We start from the raw sequence: 21615 nt of genomic DNA, 5'->3' as shown, positions 1-21615 counted from the left end.
TTCTTAAGCCAATAAGACAGTGCCAACGTGAGAGCTATTTTGGCTATTTTCATACTTTCACTCCATTACATTACATTACTCTACACTTATACAGCTGACGCTTTTATCCCAAGCCACTTACAGTTGACTGGACTAAGCGGGGGACAATCCTCCCTGGAGCTGTGCGGATCTTAACATGGCTACACCGGGGCCTGAAACACCGACCTCCCGGGTCCCAGTCACGTACTTTAGCCGCTACGCAACGGGCTGCCCTCGATGCCCCCACGGGTTTCACAAAATGCATACGTCACTCTCCGACCGCCGTGAAGGGCACTCGGTTCAGAGGGGCAACGATAAACACGGGCGGGTCTCTTTATTATTAATAAAACATTTGTAGCGGTCTATTCATCTCGGCGGTATTGCCGCTCGCTGTCAGGGCTAGGGCGATATTTCCCCCCCGTTTCACGGCGGCTTTTGTCAGTTAGGCTAGTTTATTTCCCCTAAACTTAATGTATTTATCCATTACACTGCGTCACGGGGAACTTTGATTTAGTGTGCGGGGAGCGCGGGTCGCTGGGCTCCGAGGCGGCGGTCTGTCTCGCGTAGCCGACCGAAAGCGCGTTCCCGTCGACCCCCTCGGCAGAGGGGAGGGTTCGCACCTCATGGAGGCTCGCCCAATCCGCAGGTGTTCACAGGTAATTGCTGCTTCGGGTCTCGGGCAGATTCCTTCAGGCCATTGGCTGGTTAAGGACACACACCTCTGGGGGAGAAGGAAGCCCAGGGGCCCTGTTCTCCATTAGGCCCTGAGAGCCGAACCTATTCTCGGCGCGAAAACAAATATACAACACGGCTCCCTCTCCGCCGATCACATGACCTCACCGCAGTCGCGCTGTAACAGCAGCTCCTGAACCGTAGCCCGGTGGAAGCAGACTAAATCACCATGGTTGCACCCACTCCCCTGCGCGGCTCTTGGTACAGATAGCGCGGATGACAAATTGTAAGGAACCGTATAGATTGACTCCATATTTCCTGGCTGGCAACGGAGCCGATGCATCTCGCTGAAAGCACTGCTATTCACGAAGCTCGTTTTTACACAGTCCTTGGCATTCAGTCTGCAAAAGGAAAATAAAGCGACAATTTCTATTCCTTATTCGTGCCGCCGTTGCATCAACTTGGGCTAATGCTCCCCTCGGAAGGCGGGGAATGGCAGTTGTTTGTAGAACGCGCCGTATATGTCTGTATAATTAATGCCAGTTTGGGAATACCGTGGGATCAAGCCCTTCCTGAACGTAATAAGAGAGGCTGAAAGCTCGTAATGAGGGGGATGACAAATTATTGAGGAAGAATGAGAGAGTGAAAGAAAAAAAGAAGGGGAATCTTCAAAGCTCCTTTGTTCAGGGATATAAGCTCGTGAAAAATGTGTGTACATGTTTGTTTGGGTGTAGGTGTGTGCATACACTCACTGAGCACTTTATTAGGAACACCTGTACACCTACTTATTCAAGCCAATCGTGTGGCAGCAGTGCAATGCACACAATCATGAAGATACGGGTCAGGAGCTTCAGTTAATGTTCACATCAACCATCAGAATGGGGAAAAATGTTATCTAAGTGAATTTGACCATGTAATGATTGTTGGTGCCAGACAGGGTGGTTTGAGTACATCAGAAACTGCTGATCTTTGGGTATATGTGTGTGCCTGTATGTGTGTGTGTGTTTGGGTATATGTGTGTGTGTGTGTGTGTGTGTGTTTGGGTACATATATGTGTGTGTGTGTGTGTGTGTGTTTGAGTATAGGTGTGTGTGGTATGTGTGTGTGTGTGTGTGTGTGTGTTTGGGTATATGTGTGTGTGTGTGTGTGTGTTTGGGTATATATGTGTGTGTGTGTGTGTGTGTGTGTGTGTGTTTGGGTATATATGTGTGTGTGTGTATGTGTGTGTGTGTTTGGGTATATATGTGTGTGTGTGTGTGTGTGTGTTTGGGTATATATGTTTGTGTGTGTGTGTGTGTGTGTGTGTGTTTGGGTATATAAGTGTGTGTGTGTGTGTGTGTGTTTGGGTATATAAGTGTGTGTGTGTGTGTGTGTGTGTGTGTGTGTGTGTGTTTGGGTATATAAGTGTGTGTGTGTGTGTGTGTGCGCTGACAGGACCGTGAGTCAGATAAAAGGCTGCAGAGGGGTAGAGACTCAGGGCTGTAATCTGAGTTGCCTGCAGGAGCACAGGCGCCCAGGCTCTGTGGGTCCTGATTATCTGGGCAGATTGATCAGAGCTGAGGCAGGGCGTCTGCAGCACGCTGAGACTGCAGAAGGCATCTTCCATCGCCCCCGTCACCCCTCCACCCCACTGTCCCGGGACCATCTGTCCCTGCCCTCCCGCGCGGCCTTCCTGCGTCCCAGCACCTCAAGCACTCAACCTCACAGTTTTTTCGGGGCCCCGGGGCCAGAGACGCCCCAGGCTTGGGTCGGGACATCGGGAGACAGAGGGAGAGACTGGCGGTCAGGCCCGGCGCGCGTTAATCACGCAGTGAGCGATGGCGGCCACGCCCGTGTCAGCGGAAAGTTCCGGGCTGCGGTCCAGTGCGCTCAGCTCTGTAATGAGCCCCGCGGTCCCCCTAGCCCGGCTCCCCGCTGCCGCTATCTGGATCAAGGTGGCCGGGATTCGGCTGAAGGCCGCTCTGGAGCTCAAACTGCCACCGCGCGGTCGGTGCTGTGGCCTTGAGCCAAACGTCCCCTCCCTCTCCCTTCCCCTCCCCCCCCGTCCCAACGCAGACTGGGCCACAGCGGTCCTGTGCCGGCGTCCGGTGCCGGCTGACCTGGGCTCCTGTTTCTGAGATCCCAGGGTAAACGACACGAGGCACCGCTCCCCTGTGGGTCTGAGTGGGCCTGGCAGCCTTCCACAGCAAACCACAGCAAAACCCCATTAACTCCAGCAGGCTCTCACTTCAGACTGAATTAACTCACATAATCACAGCTGGCTGCTGTAAAACTCTGCTAAAAGCCCCCCGAAAAAGGTAAGCCACTTGGGCAAAAATTTGATGAGGATTTCTCTTTTTGCGAAATTATTGGACTTTTTTGATATATCTGAGTGCTATTAGTTTGCTTACAAGTGAATTCACATGGCTGAAAATAGCATAGTATTCCCAAATATGATAGTTCCTGGACAACATTCAATCTCTCTCCGTCTCTCTCACTCTCTCTTCATGTCTCCGTTTCTTTCTCTCTCTCTTCCTCTCCCTCTCTCTCACTGAAGAGGAGGATTTAGCTCTCTCTGTCTCCGTTTCTTTCTCTCTCTCTCTTCCTCTCTCTGTCCCTCTCACTGAAGAGGAGGATTTCGCATACAGCCGACGCCGTTTAGGGAAAATCTGCCTTCTTCCGACAAGTGCATTGTAGCCTGCAGTTTTCTGCTCGGAATACAAAGAGACGTTTATCACTGCGGCTGGCCGACGGAGAGCCGCTCCTTCACTGCGGCAGAGCGAGTCACTCCATTAACCCCACCCTGCGACCACCAGCCGGCCCCGGAGAAAACACCGTCTCCTACCTTGAGGAACAAAAGGCAGACTGTTCCGTATCAGATCCTCCCCAGTCATTTCTGCGAGGTGTTTTGATGCGCGCGCGGTGTATTTTGGTCACCCTATCTCAGTATCTTTGTTTTCCTTCGCCGCGTTACAAATGAAACTAAATTAGCCGGAGTAAACCCCCGTCATCTACGGATGAGACCTGCCCTTCTGTTCTAATTAAAACGGTAACAAAAGGTTACTACCCTGGGCAGTTGGCATTTCCATATCCTGCTCGAGCTCATGTATATTCAGTCAGGGTAATTTATTTTCTTTAACGCTGATTCATTCCGAATGCAGATCCTCTCTTAGAGGAACGGGAACATACGGCAAACCGGACGGAGCAGTGCGCTAGGTGACAGGTAGACCGTGTGAGCCCGCGTTACCTGAGCGACAGAACAAGGGCACAAGGACAGGTTGAGGACACCTGGGATTGATACCCCAGCTCCTGGAGCCCCTTAACTAATCAGCCTCCTCACCTCCCTCTCCTCTCCCCGCTCCCGTGCAGATGTGCACCGCTTATTAAAATTCACATCTTCCAGGAGGGAAACCAAGGCAGATAATAAGTGAAGCCAGGGTGGATTATCAGCTATTGATGAAATATTATAACAATGCAAAAAGATGGAGGTCAGTATGTCCCTCTGGGCCTAAGAGAGTCACTCCAGCTCTCCCCTGGAGGCTAGTCTGGCTGCTGATGCTACAACACTAACAGAACCTCTTTACCTCCCCTCCCAACGCACCGACCCCACACCAGTCCACCCCCAATAACCCATTTCTCCATCAGGGAACATTCTGTCCCAGATTTAAGCAATCTCGGCATGATGAAGCACGTCACACATGCATTGTGTATGTTGATTGAGTTTTTTTTTCCCTCCTTCTTCTTCTCCTTCTTCAACTTCCCCCTGTCAGACTTCTCTATTTACTATCCCGGTTCTTTTCTATTTTTTTGTATGGAAAGGACTGAATTCAATCACTTCAACCGCTGGGCAGCCAATTAACCTTTATGATTTCAGAGCCTCCCTCTCAGCCCCTCAAAAAAGAGGATAAAAATCAATGGAAGAGCCTGGCTGTTAAGTTTAATGGCAGGCTGGAAATCACCAGAATGGCTTTTTTAATGATGCAGCTCCCTGCATGTAAAGCCAATAAAAGTACACACTGGCCTAGAACAGGCTGGCACTGGCAAGGTGTACAGAGATTACAGGAAAGACTGCTAGAAACTACCACATAACTGCCACAAATAATGCTGCTACTACTAGTAACCACTACTACTATTACTACTACTAATAATGATAATAATAATAGCTATACTTCTAACAACAACAACAACAATAATAATAATACATATTAAGACACTAAATTGCATTGTCTTACACACTTACATTGTAAAATTACAAAAATACCCATGTCATACAACAGCACATCTTGGAATATATTTGATGTGGTATGGCACATGCATCTGTATTAAACCTATATATGCAGAAGTAAACAATAAGAAAAAGAAGAACACAGAAATGAATAACCCTCCATTCAGGCTAGATTGTGAAGTTCCTGCGCATACTTTTCTTTGCAGGTCAAGCTAGAATTCACTGTTAACCTGTTTGTGTCACATGTTTATGGCTAGACTCAATTGTGTCATACTTAAGCCTTATGTACATTCAAGCGTCGGTGTCAACAAAGTACTTAACTGGCTACTTTAGACTGACCGTCACGGCTGAGTGCCTTGAGCCCAGAAGTAATGGGAAAATTAATGGTACACACTGTAGAAAGGAGAGAGATTTTCACTGCCTATATAATGATAGACTGTTGGAATGTCTATATAAGCTGTTGCTGCAGGTGAAGTTAAAAAAAACCTGACAACACTATAAATAGCAATGCTGTGCGAGTTTCATTTGGGCAGCAGAGCTGTATTCCTAGAAAATTAACTGTGGGTAAAAAAAAAAAACTGCACAATTTGCTGTTTGTTTTCTCAGTTGAATGAATAAATAACTAGCAGAGGGGTTGTATTGAAAATGGTTGTGAGCCAAATGCACAAACGGATGTCAATCGGACATTTGCCGAAAAGACGATTTTTGTCCCGGAGCGATTTGCTGAGGCTGCTGGCCCTCTCCCAACTCCACTCCGCAAGCCTGATTGGCTGACGAGCCCCAGTGGTTTGCCTGTCCTGACTGACACGTGCCCCCTCGCTCCCCACAGCTGGCGGCTCACCCCAGTGTTACCTCCAGGAGGGGGGTGTTCCCCAGCTGCAGCAGGGGCATGCTGGGTGCCAGAGTAAGCCCCCCCCCCTCCCGGGGCAGGCCCCGAACTGCAGCTGAGCCGATGACGGGCACCGCTGAGCCCCAGGCTACGCGCCTCCGCCATTTCCCCCCCCCCCCCGCCCCCCCTCCGCTCCGCCTCAGGGTGCTACTCCCCCGCTACACATAAGGGCATTTAATGCCACAGCCCAGCGTGGGCCCTGCAGTGGGCACAAGGGGCCGGGGAAATCCAATTACGGGCGGCCGCACGGGCGCACACCACGCCAGGCCCGGGCCTCTCCTCCGCTCCCACGCCCCCCCCGCCGCCGCGGCCGTGTCCGACAAATCTGCAAAGACGTGTGAGCGTCGGCCCGTCTTTCGGCTTCATTAGCTTCCCCCCAGCACACCGGGCGAGGGAAAAAGGTGCCGGGAGAAGCTCTGCGGCTGGGGACGATCCTCCTCTTGCCGCAGCGAGGGCTGGTGGGAGAGGCGGGCGCGGGGGTCTAGCGGGCGGCAGGGCCTCTCTCCGCAGCAGTGATCGAGCACAGCGGGCCTTTTCATTTGCGGATAAGCTTCAGCCTCTGAGAGACGCAGCGCGGCGCGGCCAACAAAACGGCCTCTGTTAATTAAGAAAATAAAACACCCTCACATATCCTCCGTATTAGCCGCGCGTTCTTTTATTCCCTTTCACATTTTTTTCCCGCCGGCCGGGCGCGGAATTCTCCCTCTTTTCATCTCCACCTGGGAGACGCAGCCTGTTGAAGTAATAACAATGGAAAAAAAAACCTTTCTCGGTGCGCAAAAAAAAAAGAAAAAAAAAAGGGTCAAAACAATCTCACACTGTGTTTCTGTGCTTAGCTGGCTGTGGAGCGGAGTCGTTTCGGATCTCTCAGTGGCTGCGGCTCCACCTGGCTGGGGGTTGCCGGGAGACTGCCCGCCCGCTGCAGCTGTGCGTCCGACAGTAGTTCCCCGCCCTCCCCGGGGACCCCGGGGCTACTGCGGCTTCTGCCTGCGCGGGCAGCTGCCCGACGTTCGCCATCTCGCATTGTCCTACTTCCATAGATTGTTAAAGACGCAGGAAAGGAGAGAAAAATTACAGGATGAAATGGAGGGGAGGGGAGAGGAGGGGAGGGGAGGGAGGGCAGGCGAAAAAGAATGTGGCTGTGTGCGCTACGAGATAAAACGGAATATAAAACACATAGGCCAACTCGGATCGCACATTCCGGGCCTGAACGAGGAGGCACAATGCATTAATTATGCAGCGACTCCATGCGAACAGGCAGCATCATGTGAGGAGGAGAATGTCTGGAGATGTTAGCATTCCTCCGGTGCGGCTTGGAGCCCAGCTGTCAGAGGAAGATGCATTGATTTGTGGAGCTCTGGTTACACGATGTGTCCAGGCGGGGTTTTTCGGCAGATAGACACCGGGGGTATTTGCATTCGTTTCGACGGAGTTTAAGAAAAACTGATTTATAGTTGCACCGTGTCGGGAAACCACTGGACGTGTGAATTGGCTATAAAGGATCGAAAACAATCCCCTTTTCCCCCAAATCCATGAAATTTCAGAGACAAGTGCACCTTCCCTTACAATTTTTCATCCTGTAATTCCATCCATATCAAAGTGACAGGATGGTACACTAGTCATATTTATCAACTGACAGGTATGTATACATGTAGATGTGTACTACTGTAACCCTTAAAGGTGTACGATCATAAATATGTGACTAGAATGTAAATGTAATATTCTAATGCAAGCAATGTTGCAGTTGAAAGCCACAGAGTTGACTTTTGCATAAAAAAACATTTTTTTTTAAAACCTACTCTTTAAAGCATTAAAATGAGGTCATTTTGTGACATTTTGTTTTCTACTGCAGTGCACACATACACACAATTATGTGCTTTCAGCTCGACTATTTTAATACTATACAGCATATAGAAATAATTTGACTGATGAGTGATAAAGACTGCATGTCTGTATCTGTTTGTCATATCTGATTATCATTAGTGAGGATCCTAGATACCCAGCCCTGGTATAATGGGATTTTTTGAATAGGACTGATTGCAGTTCTTTAAAATGCACACTATTTGTTTGATATTATGTAAGTAGCAGCATGCCGATTCTGAATGTTTCAGATTGTTTAGATTGCATATTTCCCCCAAAGAGACTTGGACGGTACGGACTAAAATAGGTCATATGCGGATTATTTAATTATTTAATGTGTCACGGCACATTAGCTTATGCTCCAACGACGGGATGTTGACTCGAAAGGAAAGGAAAAAAAAAAATACCCAACAAAATAATAATAAAAATAAAATATGCTGAAACGGGCCCTTCATAGACTTCCCTGGAGAAGGAGGACCCAGGAGATTGGAAAGCGGTACTTCAGCAATGCGTCTCCCTTGTGTCATTTCATCATTGATGAGTGCTCTTCCCCCGGCCCATACCCCTGCCTAAACGGCACCTTTCGTCGCAGATACAATTTACAGCCTTCTTTGTCCCGGTTCTTCATTCGTAGTCCGAGGGCTTTAGCAGCAAAATGCCCGCGTAGCTCTGCCGGGCTTGTAAACAGCAGAAGAACGTGTCGGCGGCGTATTTCAGGATTTCCACGACGAGGAGAATCGGAAAGAAGATTTCTCGGCGAGGGTGAGAGCGTGCTTGGGCAGCCACTCTCGAGCGTCCGTCTGTTTGTGCCGCGGTGCACGCCCTGCTGGAATGTCTTCCTCTGTGGTAATCTGCGTTTAATGAATCCCAGAGGAATCAAACCCCCGCTTCTGATGCCCTGTCCCGACTCCCACTGCCGTTGGCTCCCAGCAGAACGGCAGGGTCCTCTCAGTGTTGTGGCTGTGCGCCTTCCTTGTGGCTGTTTGCTGGCAGTTGTTGCCAGCTCCTACATCACCCTCCCGGGGGAACCGTGTCCTCTCTGCTTCTCAAACGTGGCGGAGTAGAGTCCAGAGAGAGCTCCAGGCTACAGGAGATATCTGCGGTGGCGTACAGATCACCCGACATTTGATCGCATAATGTGGCTTCAGCCCAGTTCAGACCAAAGATTTGCAACACAAAGACACCGTTTTAGGATGTTACGGAGAAGAGTTGCAACTACCTGTCTCGGAATTTCTGATGCCAGTGCTTGGCGTTGCCGGCGATTCAAGTTGTGTAATCGCAAGGTAGCGAAATTTATGATACTGTCAGAGTCAGTTGTAGCTTGTCTCGTTGCAAATCTTTTGTAAACCCCCAAACCCCAAACCCACCACAAGAGGTACCCATGGTCCCTCCCTCTATGGACAGCTGCATGCAAGCATAGCTGAGTTTGCTGCCATGAGCTGAGCACAACCGACAAACCCGTGTACCACCATGACAGTGAGTTGTGTTCTCTACTACATCACAGAGCAGCCCATTGGCCCGTGCTGCTATTGTTGTATATCAACTGATGCCAGTGTGATTTATAAGAAAAACTTGCAAGCGCTTTCAACTGGAGCAGCAACACAGCTGTTAAATAGATAGTGCTTGTACCCATTTAAAATACCCTGCATTGTTCGTCAACATTGCTTCAGCGATTCATTCTTTTAACCGGGATTCACCTCGTAACATCCACGACGTCAGTAACGGAGGCGCTCCAGAATTTTCCGTGATTTACTGTCGGCTTTTACGTTAATTAATTAAAGTAGCCCTCGCAAAATAAAAAGGCAGGATAGTGTTGACCACAAATAGGAGTTACCCTGTCGGCTAGCATTACCTTTTAGAGAACCGCTGTGTGGCTTCTTTGAAGCGATTAGCTGTCAGACACGCTCACCACTGCCGAACGGTTGAGATCCGCGAGTCGCTCCCTGATAAATTGACTGGTACTAATGTAAAGAAATGGAAGCAGCTTGACAGAACACTTGATTTACCACGCGTAAGACATCTTTCGCGAGGCCACGAGTTACTGTAATTTCCCCGCTAATTAATATTTAAATACGAGGAGACGAGGGAGTCTCGCGGAGCCAGGCGAGGAGACAGATGTTTCTGCAAGGTGCCGTGTCGGAGTGTGTCAGAAAGTCGGAGTCAGGTGAGGGGAGAGAACGTTCCGGATAATGGCAGGATAGAAGCGCCGGGGCGTTGGCTTTATTGGCCTTGCCGGAGTATGTGAGGGGAATGGAGGACTGTCCGGCACGGCAAGGGTTGCTCCTTCACTGTTTGCCGAACAAAAGACAATCTCGCTCTGTCTTGCGCTCCCTGTTGACTCGGTGCTTTGAGCACAGGCCTGATTTATGACAGGGAGAAATGAATGGCCTGGCCGGGGGATGAGGCCGAGCTCAGCCGCTCCCTGGTGGGTTATGGAGGGCTCTCTTCCTGTATGGCCCGTCTCAGGCCATGCGGAAGCAGAGGCATCAATCCACTGCAGCCTGACCTTTCCTTCTGATTCCAGACTGAATGTCCTATCATTTCTTCACTGACCCCCGGAGCAGGAATGATGGCATTTTCTTTCAGACGGGCTCTTCTGAGGCTGCACCAGTGACCGCCGATGCTGTTTCTGTTCTTACGGAGCTACAGTGTCAGGCCCTGTGTCCCTCCCCCATTCCGCACCCCAACGCCAGGTCCCACAGCAAAACCCTGACCGTTGAGTGGCAGCGAAAGAGTTCTGTCAGAGTGAAAACCTCGTCGAGGTGATGCGGGCGTATGTCCTCCGCGGGGTGAGGGATTACCGCAGCGTCGGCGTGGCGCTCCTTCCCGGCCCCGTTCTGGCTCTTCCCAAAGAGCAGGGGGAAATCAAGGGAACGGAACGGGCTGCAATAATGCGTGCCCTTTTCCGCTCTGCATCCGGGTGTTTGCTCTTCGCACAGATAGGCGCCCGACACTTTGTTTCAGCCACCGGATGCACCACAGGGAGGAAAGCAAGAACACACGGGCAGGCAAAGAGCACGCCTTGCAAGCAAAGCTCCGGCCTTTGAGGAAACAGAAACCGTGTTTTATGCCCCCGTTTCTAAAGTGAGGAAGTGTCAGTTCTGTGTGTGTGCGCGTGCGTGTGTGTGTGTGTGTGTGTGTGAGAGACAGAGACAGAGAGATAGAGAGGGAGAGAAGGAGAGAAATCCGGGAAAAATCCAGAAAAACAGAAGACAATAACTTTGTTGTTTTGTTTTGCTGTATATAAAGTCCCTGTCATTATTCTATGAGAGCTCTTGTAGGCCATGATGGATGGTCTTTCCTATGTGCAAGCAATTTCATTTATTTTATTGATAGATGTTGAATACTGAAGGATTGTTACCATAGGATCATCACATGACATAGCAAATAAACTCCAGATTATACATATGGGTTTCAAACAATATCTTGAGTATTCAATTGCATTAAATGAATTCTGAATGAGTGGAATGCACAGAATCAAATATTCCTTGAATGTGGGGAATCATTTTAAGGCAGGAAATGAACATCAACACTTGTAAAACACGGTTTGTGAGCTCTGCATTATTGAAGACACTTAATCTTAACAGCCGTGACTGGTAGCCCTTTTTTCTAATGTGTAATTTAGTTTTAATACGGCAGATATGTGATGCCATTTTAGAAGTGGCTTTCGGTCATGTAGACCAAAGCCAGCTCCAACGAGAAGTAGTATCTAATCGAGGCAATCCGCTGAAGCACTGAGGATCCCTGCGCTCTTCGAGTTCCCTGCTTCGAGGAAACAACCTTCTCCCCAGTGACCTTCTCTCAGACCCCCCTCCACTTTTACTGGATTACAGTCAAATTTCAACCTAGTAGTTAACAGTTTTCTGGAGGGAAAACCAGCTCCGTTTTCCAAGCCTGTCAATGCAAAAGACCAATAGCTGCCAAGCGAAAAACAACAATTCTGGCAACGGCTCAGAGAATTTCTGGAATCTTTTCCTCAAATTAACCGTTATCCCTGTTGTGTTTAGGGATCCCAGCACCAGCCCTCCACTAATTTACCCCCTTGGATAGATTAAGCAAAACAATGAAAATGCATAAACACGTAAACTGCAGAGGGATTCTAAAAGATGGCATGTGCGGGGAGGAAAAAAAAGCTTTGTAGATGTCTGGCATGAACCGCAACTTTCTTTTAGGAGAATGCTGAAGGAATACCGCAGTGGCCACAGGCCCGGATACCTTATTTTCATCAAAAGAATTAAGGCAGAATATTTCTGTTTGATAATATGCTTGGTTTTTTAGTTAGTGCAGTTAAGGGAGTTGAGCGAACGCAGAGACAGGAGGATGTTCCCCTGCTGATTTGAATTGATGTTATTCCAGGTAACTACAAGCATTGAACATGGTAGACTTTATCAAGGGGTGTGAGATTTAGCATTTGAAGTGGTGATATGTATTATTTGCCAACGCTACATGTATCTGGGCATACATACTTAAAGTGGTCCCCGATGGCCCTCGATTCTTTGAACCCTACTTCTGATTAAAGAACGCCATTTCGTATGCGTCAGCTGTGCTAAGGGACTTCGATTCTCAAGAAATGTTTTTCCCCCTACCATATTGTTTTAGTTTTATGCCTAATTCAAAACCTTTTCCGCTTCTCAGTGGAGCTGAATCGGTAATTGAGCATTAGAGATCGAGATTGGAAACGTTCTCACCGTTGCGATGCTCTTTTCGGTGTTCTATGCCGGTCCCTGGCCCTGATTGGCGAGCTTACGTTCATGATTATTTTCAATGGGCAATCACAGAAAGAGGCGGGGCTTCGGTCGGTGCCATTCAACCGTCAACAGAGTAACACGCTTAATCGCTCCATTTGTTAACATTAGAATCCTTCCTTTTTCAAAAAATGTTTTTTTTTTTTTTTTTTTTTTTTCAGTTCTGTGGCCTGGCATTTTTCATGTCACTTTGTAATGTAGTTACTGAAGGCCTTTTTAGAGCGACATCTGTGCGTTGTGAGCTGTGAGCGGAGGCAGGATGCGCGAGTGCTATGTAAATGACGTTTCGCCCGCTTTCAGACGGGATAGTCATTTACAACTCAATCATTCCCTCTGAGACCCCTGCTGGGATGGGGGAAAAAGGAATATTCATAGAACGTTCCGTGTCCTTCCCGGTATAGCGGGAACCCGTTCACTTCAGAGCACTTCCCCTCATAACCTTTTCCAAGATTGGAATTTCATAGAAATCTGTCAGATGTGCCACCCATTGAAGGCCCGGGATTCATTATTTCCGCATTTCCTTGGAAAGCAAAGGATTGTGGGCGCTTGAAAAGGGAGGAACTGAGGTTTGACAGACGCTGTCTCAAAGAAAATAGATGCAGAGGCAGGTAGCGAGCTAGTCAGTCTCTCTCTCTCTCTGTCTCTCTCTCTCTCGCTCTGTCGAAAGTTGTTAGATTCACTCATGTTTCCATGGTGATAACATTGACAACTCTTGATGAAAAGGCCTTGCGCGTTCACAACGCCTGCTAATTACAGAGAACATTTCAGCCATTTGAACCCTTCCCGTCATTTGTCTACTTTTTGCTGTCCTGTTTTCTTCCCTCCATCCCAGCCTGCTTTGCTTGCGTGCATCTCCATATGTGTGTGAGCGCAGGTGTAACCTTGACACGTCTCGACTCGCTGTCCAAACTTTCTGACCTCTGAAGCCAGCGTCCTCCCCTCCGCCCCCCATTAAAGCAACACAGAACAAATTAATGCCACCCAGATCTCTGTCCGTTGCTTAAAAATTGATGAAGATATTGATGTCCAGATCTCTTTGCTGAGCCTTCTGCCCCCCACACCGCTTCCCGGCCTCTGTCCCAGCGCCAGGTTTTGATCGGGCCCCGGCGACACCAGACACGGCGTCGTTAAAGGGCCGCTAACCTGCCGGCCCCTCAGTCAGCCTCATCAGATCACAGTTTAAGGATGGCAGCGCTGGCAGACGCGCCCTCAGAACGCCACAGTCTGATCTTTAAATATCGACCCCAGGCTCGAAGCGGACGTGGCCCTCGCAGTGCGCTGGCGGTGTCGGGGTGGGGAGGGGGGAGGCACGGGTGGTGGGGAACGGATAATTACTAATTTTAATTGGGTGATTTGTCAAGCTGGGAATGCCAGACTCGTAGATGCACACCGGGGTCGATGCCAGGCTGGCTGAAGGCCCTTCCTGTCACCTTGGGTCGCTATGACCCCGCGAGCCCACTTCCTTCACATTTAACACAACATGCGCCCGTCTGTCAACTTTCCAAGGATGCCACTCTACTTTTGTCGAGGCTCGCTCGCACCTGTGAATCGTGCTTCATGTTCACGATGGCTTTGTGTCGTGACTGGCGACCTGTAGTTCTACAGGAGCTATATTTAACCAAACAGGCTCTTTTTTAGTACGTCAGCGTGTTGCCATTTCATGCCTGGAATCGTGTTGTGTAATTATACTCAAGGTACAGCCTGGCCACTCTGTGAACGCGCTGTCGAAAGCATACGCACGTTTGCGTAAACATGTACAGTATAGGCTAACCATCTTGGATGTCCTTGTCGAGGCCATCTGTCCAGATGGCCAAAGATGAAGTATGTGTGTAATTGAAAGACTGCTTTGGCCCACTGTTTCGAAAAGCTGAATTCCTCAAAGATGACAGACTGTGCCTCTTTTCAATGAAATAAAATAAAAAACAGAGGAAAAGAGAACAGACGCTCTTCAGTCGAGGCAGCAGGGCTCTGCCCTGCAGAAATCAGCTCGGAGGTCCTCCCCTCAGACACAGTGGAAGTGCAGAAATCTGTGTCTTAGCAGAACTCACAACAGCTTTGACAAATCATTACACATTTATTGTGACATTCCTCATGTCTTTCACCCTGATTTAGCCAATTCCTCTGTACGAATCTCGACTTTCATCGGCACGTCGCGGTAAAAAAAGACCCAATTACACACAACCTGAGAAATGGACTTTTGATTTAACAATACACCCTTTAATTGGTACAGTAAAAGTGGCTCAACCATCGCTGTTATTTCTCTTTCTTCTGTCACATGAAAATAACATGAAGGCAGTCAGGAATATGTGTTGTGGCAGCAGCACGGTGCATGAAACAAAAAGCAAATGACATTTTAAAACAGAAATAAGGTGGATTAAACTGGGCTGTCAGGATAGAATCCTTATTATCTTCATACTTACAAGTCGTGCGTACAGGAGGATCTATAGCAAGGATTTCAAAGTCAAACGCTGGCCACAGTGTCTTCTGGATTCCTGTGCCTTTCAACGCTTAAGGGCATATTTTCATTGACTGGCTACAGATTCCACTTGTTACCGAGGCCAAATTGGCTGCTGATAGAAAGGAAAGCACAAAGACAGCCCCCCAGGACTGGGGTCTGAGGTCCCCGATTTAGGAGTGCTGCGTTGATGTGCTTTATATAAGCCAGAAGAGGCAGCTGAGGCCACACTTGTTTGGGAGATGGAGTTCCCTGCATGAGTGTATAATTCATTATTACTAGCATTGTGTTTCCTAAAACAGATTTATAGATACGATCCTTTGCCATCAGATTAATCCACGAGGCCCAAGTCCTTATCCTTGTGGTCATTCCTCGTACAGGAAACTGCAGTTCCCTCTAGGGTCTTTCAGCGCACTTGTCCCTGGTTGTGGGTATACACTTTCCTGTACATCGCTCCGGACAAGAGCGTCTGCCAAATGCCTACAATGTCATGTAATATGACGAGTTAAGGCTTCAATATTTCTCCTCTGTCTCCCCCCACCCCACCGCCCCCCTCTCTCTCTCTCTCCTCCCCCTCGTCGCAGACTCCACTGAAGGCTTCCACTGCCAGGACGAGTGTCGGATCCTGGGCCACTCGGACCGCTGCTGGATGCCCCGGGTGCCGGTGCCGGCCCGCGCCAAGTCGCCGGAGCACAACCGCAACGTGATCGCCCTGTCCATCGAGGCGCCCACCGTGGACGTGCCGCACTACGAGGACTGCGGCACCGCCAAAAGGACTTTTGCCACCTTCGGCAAGGACGGGCCCGAGGAGCACGAGGCCAAGGGGAAGAGGCCAGGGGACGCGCCCTCAGCGTCGGCGTGCAGCCCCAAGGCCAACGGGGCGGTGCGCGAGGCGGGCAACGGACGCGAGGCCGCCAGCCCCATCACCTCGCCCGTCCACCTCAAGAGCCCCGTCGCCAAGCCGCCCCCGTCCTCCGCCTACAACACGCTGAAGTGCCGGGACGCCGAGAGGATCGCCAACCACAGCCTCCTCCGGCAGCCGGAGGGCAAGGACAGCGAGCCGGCCGTGAGGGAAATCAACCAGCTCCTGCAGAACAGCCGCGACAAGGAGTCGCCCGGCAACAAGCGCCTGAAGGACATCGTCCTCTAACCGCGCAGGGCCCGCAGTCAGCTGGGGGTCGCGGGGTCGCGGGGTCACGGGGTCACGGCTCGTGTGCGCACGCTTTGGACGTGTCAGTGTGCGCGTGCGTACACGAGAACGAGTGAGAGAGAAAGAGAGAGAGAGAGAGCAAGAGAGCGAGGGCGGGGGAGAGAGAGAACAAGAAAGAGAGAGAGAGACACCTGCAACACAGCTTAAAGGACGCGGAGGTCATCCAGAGAAGGATAAAGAAATAAAATGCCCTCGGACATTTGCTGGAGAACAAAAAGGCTTTGACGTGGCTTTGTACTTATAGCAGTAATTTCTCTAATTTCTCTTCATTTTCTCTGTCCAGGAAAAGGGGGGTAGTGGGGTTGTGCTTAAACTGAATCCTCCTTTTGTTGGTGTGTTTTTCTTTTTTCCTCTTTTTCTCAGAGGGGGAAATTGAAATTCAGCTGGATTTGTGGGAACACTCACGACGACGGACACAAGTAGATATGCCTTTTGAAAAAAAAAAAAAAAACTTTTTGTATTTTCTGATATCGCCTTTTTGGGTTAGCGGTTTGTGTCAGCTGCCAGATTGTTCAATGTTGAAGTAGACCTTTTTTTGTTGATGTAAGACCCCCAAATGCTACAACGTACACAAAATGTTTTCACAAACTTTGGTTACAATCAGCTACTTTGCTCTGAATATGATGTAAAGAAACGGGGTCAGAAACAGACTTTGGGCTCATCTCCTTCTTGTTCACAGTTTCCATGTGTCTGATAACAGAACCTCCCTCTGCTTTCCACCAAGACTTTCTGCATCACAAAACTGTGAGGTCTTTACGGTATTTATTTTTTATCACTGACGGATCTAACTGAACTCATATCAACCGGAGTCCACCAAATGCTCGAAGCGGGAAGGACAGATCGATCCGAGAAAAAACGGAAACTGAGAAAACACTTGTACCTTTTGAATCTCCTGTGCCCATTCTTGATTGTAGCCAATTGGACACAGTTTACTAGAACTTTGTGCTCTGGTCTTGTACTTTTTTGAAATTCTGACTATTGGGCTAGGATAGAGGGGTTCGTCACTCACATGTCTTGCTATGTGAAACTCTGTATAGGGTTTGCTATTATCATTTTTTAACCTGTTGTTATGTGACAATCCCTTTAACGTTTTGTTTGGAGAAAATAAACATTGGTGTTCAACTGAAGCTAAAGTAGCGTTTGTTACACAAACACAAAAAGAAAAAAAACATATATGCCAAAATATATTTTATAAATAATTTAAAATGTATAATGAGAATATTTAATGCTGTGTAGTTATTTTATTAGTAAGTTATACTTGAAATTAACATTTTTTCCTTTATGATTTTTTTCATTATGATTATTTTTTATTCTCAAATTGATCTTGGTTTTTTGTTTACTGTGTTACCCCTGGCAACTGTTGACTTGCAGTCTACCTTGTTGTAAAAGAGTTTCTTATTGGTCAGTTCTTGTGCCATCAAGTTTCTGTGTGGGCAAATAGAAAAAGAAAAAAAGACAAAAAAAAGCAACTTCAGCACCAACAGTAGTGTGTCAGTTCAATGAGCTTAGAGTGAGATAGCAAAAGAAACCAAAAAATAAATAAGATGCAAACAAAAGTATGACATAAACATAACAAAATCGGTGGTTTAATCTTAATATTTAAGTAAAGGATAAGATTATCTTGCAAGCTGATGATGCGATTCCACACATTTGGGAAACACTCTTCCTCTGTGTCTTACCCTAGGATCCTACTGGGCCTGGGGTGCCAACATATAGGTGTGAAAATGCAGATGTTGAAATGAGAACAGACTCGCTTACAGCAGCTCAGTAGCTGTGACACTTTAGCTTCTTTGAATCAAGAGGTCAAACTGGGAAAAGAATGAGGAGACCCCCCCTCGCCCTCCCCCCTCCTGAACAAAATAACAAAACAAAACACTTAGTGGAATCGTTCATCACATGCAAGCATGGTCTGGAGGATTATTGTATTGCAAAATTATACTTGCAAATGGGTTTTTTTGGGTTGCAGTATAAACCACTTGGTAAAAAGCTTGGTGAGAGGATGAAGTGTTTATAATGGAACAGGACTTGTAGCTGAATGTTCTACAGGTCTCAACAACAGCTTCTGGCAACATGAAAATTGGAATATTCACTGAATGTATACAGCTGCTTATTATTAAACTATTAAATGTTCTCCACTTTGTCTCCTTGTCTTTTTGAATGGGTTTCTCTCTCCAGGATCACATACTTATTAATTTTCCATCAAATTGCTTCAAACATAAGGCATGTGTTCGAGAGAAAGAGAGAGAAGGGGAGAGAGAAGGAGACTGTGTGTGCATTGTTGTAAATTAATGAGCTTGACCCGGAGTTCCACGTATTGCAATTATCCATTTTAAACCGATCTTTTGTCTTGCAGTAATTCATTAAAGTCTATCATATGATCTGATTGCCTTCGTAAAACTTTCCTTGAATACTGCATTATAATGTGTATTCTGATGATTGTTGTGTCCGAAAACATTAATATTGAAGATCGGGGCCGGTTGCCGCACTCTCTCATTCCAGGCCTTCTGTGACACCATTTTGAGACCTGTCAATTCCCTCATTCTACGGATTAAATGACAGCTCCACCGTTGGGAAGTAGGCAGTAAATACTATATACTGAAATCTCCCAACGGAAAACAGCTCGCTGGGAATGCTCCAGCCAAACGGAGTCTATTAGAAATGTCTGAGCCTTTTTCATTTGCAGGAGTGGGTGTAGAGTAAGAGCCATTTTAGAGGCGTAAATTATCCCTGGGGTTTTTGCCTTACAGATTTGATTCAATAATCCATCAAAACTGAAAAAAAAAAAATGAGTAGATGATGAGATTTGGAACAAGGACGCTCATTATTATTGGCCTTACAATGGAATTTTTGTAACAAAGTTCTGGCACTTGATTGGTTTAAACCGCACTTGCGGTTTGGAACCTGTTTTTCTTTGACCTGATACCGCTAAGCTGCCCTGTAACACCCAACTTTTTTTCGCTGATTGATTGTTAAAAAAAAAAAAAGACAAGACAATTCCCACAAGAGCAAGCTCCACATGAAGGAACGATGACTCCCCAGAAGTGGAAAAAAAAGAATTTCAATTCAAACAGCCACAATCAGGCGGTCGGTTAGAAACCATGAACGGGGAAGATTGCTCATGAGAAGAGGGAGATCACAGGATCTTGCACATATCAGGAGCCGTTTGTGCACTAACCGGGCTCCTCTCCCACTTGGTCACGGCCCTCCAGTGAGACACACTAATTGGGCCTTGGGAAGGGGGGAATGGGGGAACCGCAGGCCCTTAACTGAGGAGAAGAAAGTAAAAAAGATGGAGATAAGCATTCACCGCACAGCTGTCCTCTCTGATAAGCGGAGGTGTCTTTTTTATTTTTGCCAAATTCATTTACATTCCTGTCGGCCCTCCGGTTGTGCAAACATCAAAGTTTGCTCAAATGTAGTTATTCAAGCCCTTGAACCCCAATGGGCACGTCCGTGTTGGCGGGGATTGTGTTTTACAGTGCTAGCAACCATCCCCATGGGTTAATACACCACATCTGTTCTACCACGGGGTTCAATTTTTTTTTTTTCAAAAATAAAAAGTTAATTTCATCATTTTATGGAGGATGACTAACTTTAAAATGAAACTTTTTTGCCTTTTTACTCTTTCCGGCCCTCATCAGTGACATAAAAAAAAAAGTAATGGGTAAAACCTTGTCTTGTTGTTGCCATAGCAACAGGTAGACTCCAGCTCCTGCCGCCGGACCTGAATTTGGGAGACGTCCCCCCGAACGTGTCCCGTCGCCCGCTCCCGCTCCGTTACATCTGATTGCTGTCACTCGCCGAGAAGTCTGCCCCATTACAGAGAGATTTATATCAAAGGTCTCCGGGACACACATCCTATTAACGTCCTATTAATGTTTCAATTATCGTTTTGCCAAACGTAGAAAGGGGGAATCGGAGGACAATTAGAATGATTTATTCCTGACACAGATGTACGCGTAAGGGGGGATCAGAGGGCACCATCCTGCGCCGCTCTCGTGCAAAACAGTTTACGCTTGGCCCTCTTTAGCTCGCCTCCTTCCGCTCCGTCAGCGGCGAGTGATCTCCGCTCGTACGGCGACCCCATTCCATCACGGGCTCGCCGGCTCAGAGCCTCGGCCCCGGGCTAGGGAGGGGGGGGCAGGGGGGGGGAGGTCTACAGGGGGAAGAGAGACCTCATTGTTGTCCACTGTTAACCCTACAGTGCTTTTCAGCCTCTCTTCTGGCGAGTGGTTGCGTCGCCGTTTCGATTTCTGCTGTTGTTCTTGTTTCGTTTTCCACTGCGGTCAGAGCAACACATGTTCCGTCTGTGCAGAGAACATCAATACAAAACCAATGTTGATACAAAATCAACATTAAGCCTGAGGAATTGCAAGAAAACTCAGTCGACAACAAAGGTGCTCCTGCACTCACAATCTGACTATTTCATGTGGCTAGTTCCCTGTTCTTCTCAAGGTTTTTATTCCATTTCGCTCAATAGCACTTGCTGTTGCTTTTTTCTCTGATGCCTATTTTTTATAGATTTACAATACAGTATATGCACTTCCCTGCATTTGGATGTGTTTTTTTTTTTTTACATAAATAAGAATAATATATTTCAAATTAAAAACTATGGCTAACCAAAACCACAGCCGTACGGCTACTAAAAATAAAATCACGACTGGAAGACAGGTGTACATAGCTGAAATAAAAATGCAAGAAAGCAAAACACAATGACCTTTAAATGGCTTTTCAAGGATAAGGACCTGGTGCGTCCAGCCAGGGAGCTTTCAGTCCATTCTCCCAGAGAGCAAGACTGGGTGCTTCTCAATGCATTCTCCCATAGAGCAAGACTGGGTGCTTCTCAATGCATTCTCCCATAGAGCAAGACTGGGTGCTTCTCAGTGCGTTCTCCCATAGAGCAAGACTGGGTGCTTCTCAATACATTCTCCCATAGAGCAAGACTGGGTGCTTCTCGATGCATTCTCCCATGGAGCAAGACTGGGTGCTTCTCAGTGCGTTCTCCCATAGGGTAAGACTGGGTGCTTCTCAGTGCGTTCTCCCATAGAGTAAGGCTGGGTGCTTCTCAATGCATTCTCCCATAGAGCAAGACTTGGTGCTTCTCGATGCATTCTCCCATAGAGCAAGACTGGGTGCTTCTCGATGCATTTTCCCATAGAGCAAGACTGGGTGCTTCTCAGTGCGTTCTCCCATAGAGCAGGGCTGGGTGCTTCTCCATGCATTCTCCCATAGAGCAAGACTGGGTGCTTCTCGATGCATTCTCCCATATAGCAAGACTGGGTGCTTCTCAGTGTGTTCTCCCATAGAGCAAGACTGGGTGCTTCTCGATGCATTCTCCCATAGAGCAAGACTGGGTGCTTCTCAGTGCGTTCTCCCATAGAGCAGGACTGGGTGCTTCTCCATGCATTCTCCCATAGAGCAAGACTGGGTGCTTCTCGATGCATTCTCCCATATAGCAAGACTGGGTGCTTCTCAGTGTGTTCTCCCATAGGGTAAGGCTGGGTGCTTCTCAGTGTATTCTCCCATAGAGCAAGGCTGGGTGCTTCTCGATGCATTCTCCCA

At 48.0% G+C, this 21615-nt stretch overlaps 1 protein-coding gene across 4 annotated transcripts in view; it reads left to right on the top strand.

The window, feature by feature from the left end:
- LOC133124744 (protocadherin-19-like) overlaps positions 1–18188 on the top strand; it is a 60106-nt gene extending 41918 nt beyond the window's left edge. For all 4 annotated transcript variants that reach the window (XM_061236191.1, XM_061236189.1, XM_061236190.1 and 1 more), the window contains exon 5: positions 15428–18188. In XM_061236191.1, coding sequence (XP_061092175.1) covers positions 15428–15993 — 566 coding nt within the window. In that variant the 3' untranslated portion in view covers positions 15994–18188. The remainder of the gene's footprint in view (positions 1–15427) is intronic.
- The last annotated feature ends 3427 nt before the right edge of the window (positions 18189–21615 follow it).

This window comes from Conger conger, chromosome 3, assembly GCF_963514075.1.
Source record: "Conger conger chromosome 3, fConCon1.1, whole genome shotgun sequence".
Classification (NCBI taxonomy): Eukaryota; Metazoa; Chordata; class Actinopteri; order Anguilliformes; family Congridae; genus Conger; species Conger conger.
The sequence above is the reverse complement of the archived record's forward strand: the minus strand, read 5'-3'. Positions and strand labels throughout refer to the sequence as shown.